The sequence below is a fragment of the Lactuca virosa genome, chromosome 5 (assembly GCF_052849685.1).
Source record: "Lactuca virosa cultivar CGN04683 chromosome 5, Lactuca_virosa_CGN04683_v6, whole genome shotgun sequence".
In the NCBI taxonomy this organism is placed as follows: domain Eukaryota; kingdom Viridiplantae; phylum Streptophyta; class Magnoliopsida; order Asterales; family Asteraceae; genus Lactuca; species Lactuca virosa.
In genome coordinates this window covers 60,129,815-60,132,726 of record NC_136430.1, presented here as the reverse complement: position 1 = coordinate 60,132,726, position 2,912 = coordinate 60,129,815, and the positions used below count along the sequence as shown (strand labels likewise).

Below are 2,912 nucleotides of genomic sequence, written 5' to 3'. Positions count from 1 at the left end.
AGGATGGTCTATTTGGCTTCATAATCCCTCTTCTATTACCGTGTAATTGTTTGTTCTAGGTTCTTGCTAGTTTAATAAAATTCCGCCGTTCAAAAAAATAAAAATAAAAATATACTATTCATCTACTATTATAAAATTGGGTTCGCTCATAAGTCATTATACCTTCTATATGCCATGTCCCACTTTAGTTCACTTTTTTATAATTAGGCGTTCGATTGAGCTTGCTTAAAATGCGCCGTGGGCACATTGCACTCCGTCATCTCCCAAAATCGCACATCCATCACTAGTCACTCTGTTCATATATGCTCTCTCTCTCTCTCTCTCTCTCTCTCTCTCTCTCTCTCTCTGTATATGCGTATGTACATTTAATAATATGTCTGTATATAAGTATATATTATACAGATGGGTGTGAAAAATCCGATTATTAAATAGCCGATTTTACTACAAAGAAACAGGAACTTTCGGAATCAACCCAGATCACCACAGTCAAAACCCATATTAAAATTTCCATCTTTAGTCTGCAACCTAACGCTCAATTAATTCCCTCACTTCATATATACATTTCTTTTTCTATATACACATACATTGTATCTCTCATCTTTATGGATCCACCCATTATCAATGAGAGCTCCTTTTCAGTGGCCAATCCTTCGTCTTACAGTTTAACTGGGATCTGGCCCTTTTCTTCTGTTAATGGCGGTCGAAATGAGAGCTTAGGGCTCAAAATGAGCACCCTGATTAGTCGACTTGGGGAACCGAATTATAACCGCGACGACGAATCCACAGTGACGGAGCATAGCGGTGGTGGTGGTGGTGGCAGGAAGCGGATGGATGTTTATTTTGAAGATGAATCTTCAAAGATCACGTCTACTAGTAGTGGCAATGATTTGGTAATTTCAAACAAATTTATTGGGAATTAAGTTTGAAATTGAAATTGGAGCTCTTTTAGTTCAATTATTTGAGCCCTTTTTTCTCAATTTTCATTTCTGAGCCATGAAATCGAACTTTTTATGTTTGCAGAGCAAATTTCATGGTAAACGAATGAAGATATCGGGATCCAAAGATGATTTGTGTGGTTCGAAGATAGAACAAAAAGGTAATTCAGGGTCAACTGCCAGTCAAAGCCATAACCTTACCGAACCACCTAAAGATTACATTCATGTTAGAGCAAGAAGAGGTCAAGCCACCGATAGCCACAGTCTTGCAGAAAGAGTAATTCCATTCTCACTCCCCACCTCAATTCCCAGACAGTTATTTGATGATTTAAACTCATTGTTTTCAGGCTAGGAGAGAAAAGATAAGTGAAAGAATGAAAATCCTTCAAGATTTGGTCCCCGGATGTAACAAGGTTTGTATACAATAATCAAGACTATGATTTCTTGATCTTTGTAGTAAAGATGATTGATTTTGATATTGTTTATCAGGTTATAGGAAAAGCTCTTGTTCTTGATGAAATAATCAATTACATCCAATCATTGCAACATCAAGTTGAGGTAATTTATTTACATGATAACACAAAAATAACCAAAACCGATATTGGTCCATTTAACAAAGTGATATCGTTTACGCTTCAAATCATCAATTTCGCAAAAAGGTTACTTAATTGCAAATTGACAAATTGCTTTATAAATGGTCCCATCACAAAAAAATAAAATAAATAAATAAATAAAAGAAATTTGGAAAAAACGAAAGACCATATGTCCATATCATATTGTAAAAGAATTATTAAGTTTTTTTGCAGTCTTTTTGCCAGTAAAAAGTAATTTCGAAATTGATCCATTGCGAAATAAATTGTCATTTGTTAAAAAGGTAAAAAGTTGTCATTTTATTGAATGAGACCCTACATTTTGGTTATTGTTGTCATTGTAAGTTATTGGAAGTCTTTATGTTAGTTACAAATGAATTTGAGATCTTAGCATTTATTTTTTATTATTATTGTAGTTTTTATCTATGAAGCTTGAAGCTGTAAATACAAGGATGAATTCCTCGGTAGAAGGGTTTCCCACGAAAGATGTAATTTTTAAACATTGTTTTAACGATTTGGATAAAGATGATTATGATTATCTAATTCTTTTGATTATTCAATGGGCAATAATGACTATAAGAATATTGTATTGCAGCTTGTGACACCACCTATCGATGCAGCAAGGCTACTATTTGGCTCACAAGCAGCAAGAGGGTTCGGACCAAGGTCCGAACCCGAGTGGCTCCATATGCAGTTAGGCAATAGGTTTGGGCGGGCCACATGAACCCTAGACCACCCAAGGTGTTTGCCAGTTGCCACTTGGAAATCGGGAAACCCTAGGGTTGCGCTGTTAGACATGTGTGATTGTATGAGGTACTTCCTTACTATATATAGAAAGTTATATCAGAATCAGAGTATTATTGCTATTTAACTATTTAAGGTCTTTGTACAATACCCATCTGTAGAAATTTGCATTTAAGGGTTATATGTTGATAGATCAGGTGTACTTGTAAGCAAAAGAGTCTCATTAATGAATGTGGTACTTTACAAGTTCACATTTATCATGTTATATACTATTTACTTTGATTATTGTATGATGGTTTCTGATTTTGTTTTTGAATATGAATACAACAAAAGTAAAAAACTAAATCCAAAAAAACGTTATGCTTCAACAAACTTCCGACATTATATAAAACTTTAACTGATAATAAATTCTGTAAATTTAATATCTCAAAATTGATGTGGGCTAATCTTAGTGGGTTAGAATCGGTAGTGAGCTTTGACAATATAAATATAAAATGAATATCTTCAAAATTTTCGTATTATTGGTTTACCCTTTACCAAATTTCTTTCCATAAATCCGTATGATTTAACGAATTTTCTGTTTTAGATTTTTTAGCACCCATACATAAAAGAAATCTAACTTTTGCATTCATATTCTTTTTAA

The 2,912-nt window shown here is 33.8% G+C and overlaps 1 protein-coding gene across 1 annotated transcript; it reads left to right on the top strand.

Moving 5' to 3' along the window:
- Window positions 1-253: 253 nt before the first annotated feature.
- Window positions 254-2,520, top strand: LOC145116338 (transcription factor bHLH79-like). The gene is made up of 6 exons (XM_079052679.1): window positions 254-890; window positions 1,021-1,212; window positions 1,283-1,348; window positions 1,425-1,493; window positions 1,942-2,013; window positions 2,121-2,520. The coding sequence occupies exons 1-6, from the start codon at window positions 603-605 to the stop codon at window positions 2,247-2,249; spliced, it is 816 nt and encodes a 271-aa protein (XP_078908805.1). The 5' UTR covers window positions 254-602; the 3' UTR covers window positions 2,250-2,520.
- The last annotated feature ends 392 nt before the right edge of the window (window positions 2,521-2,912 follow it).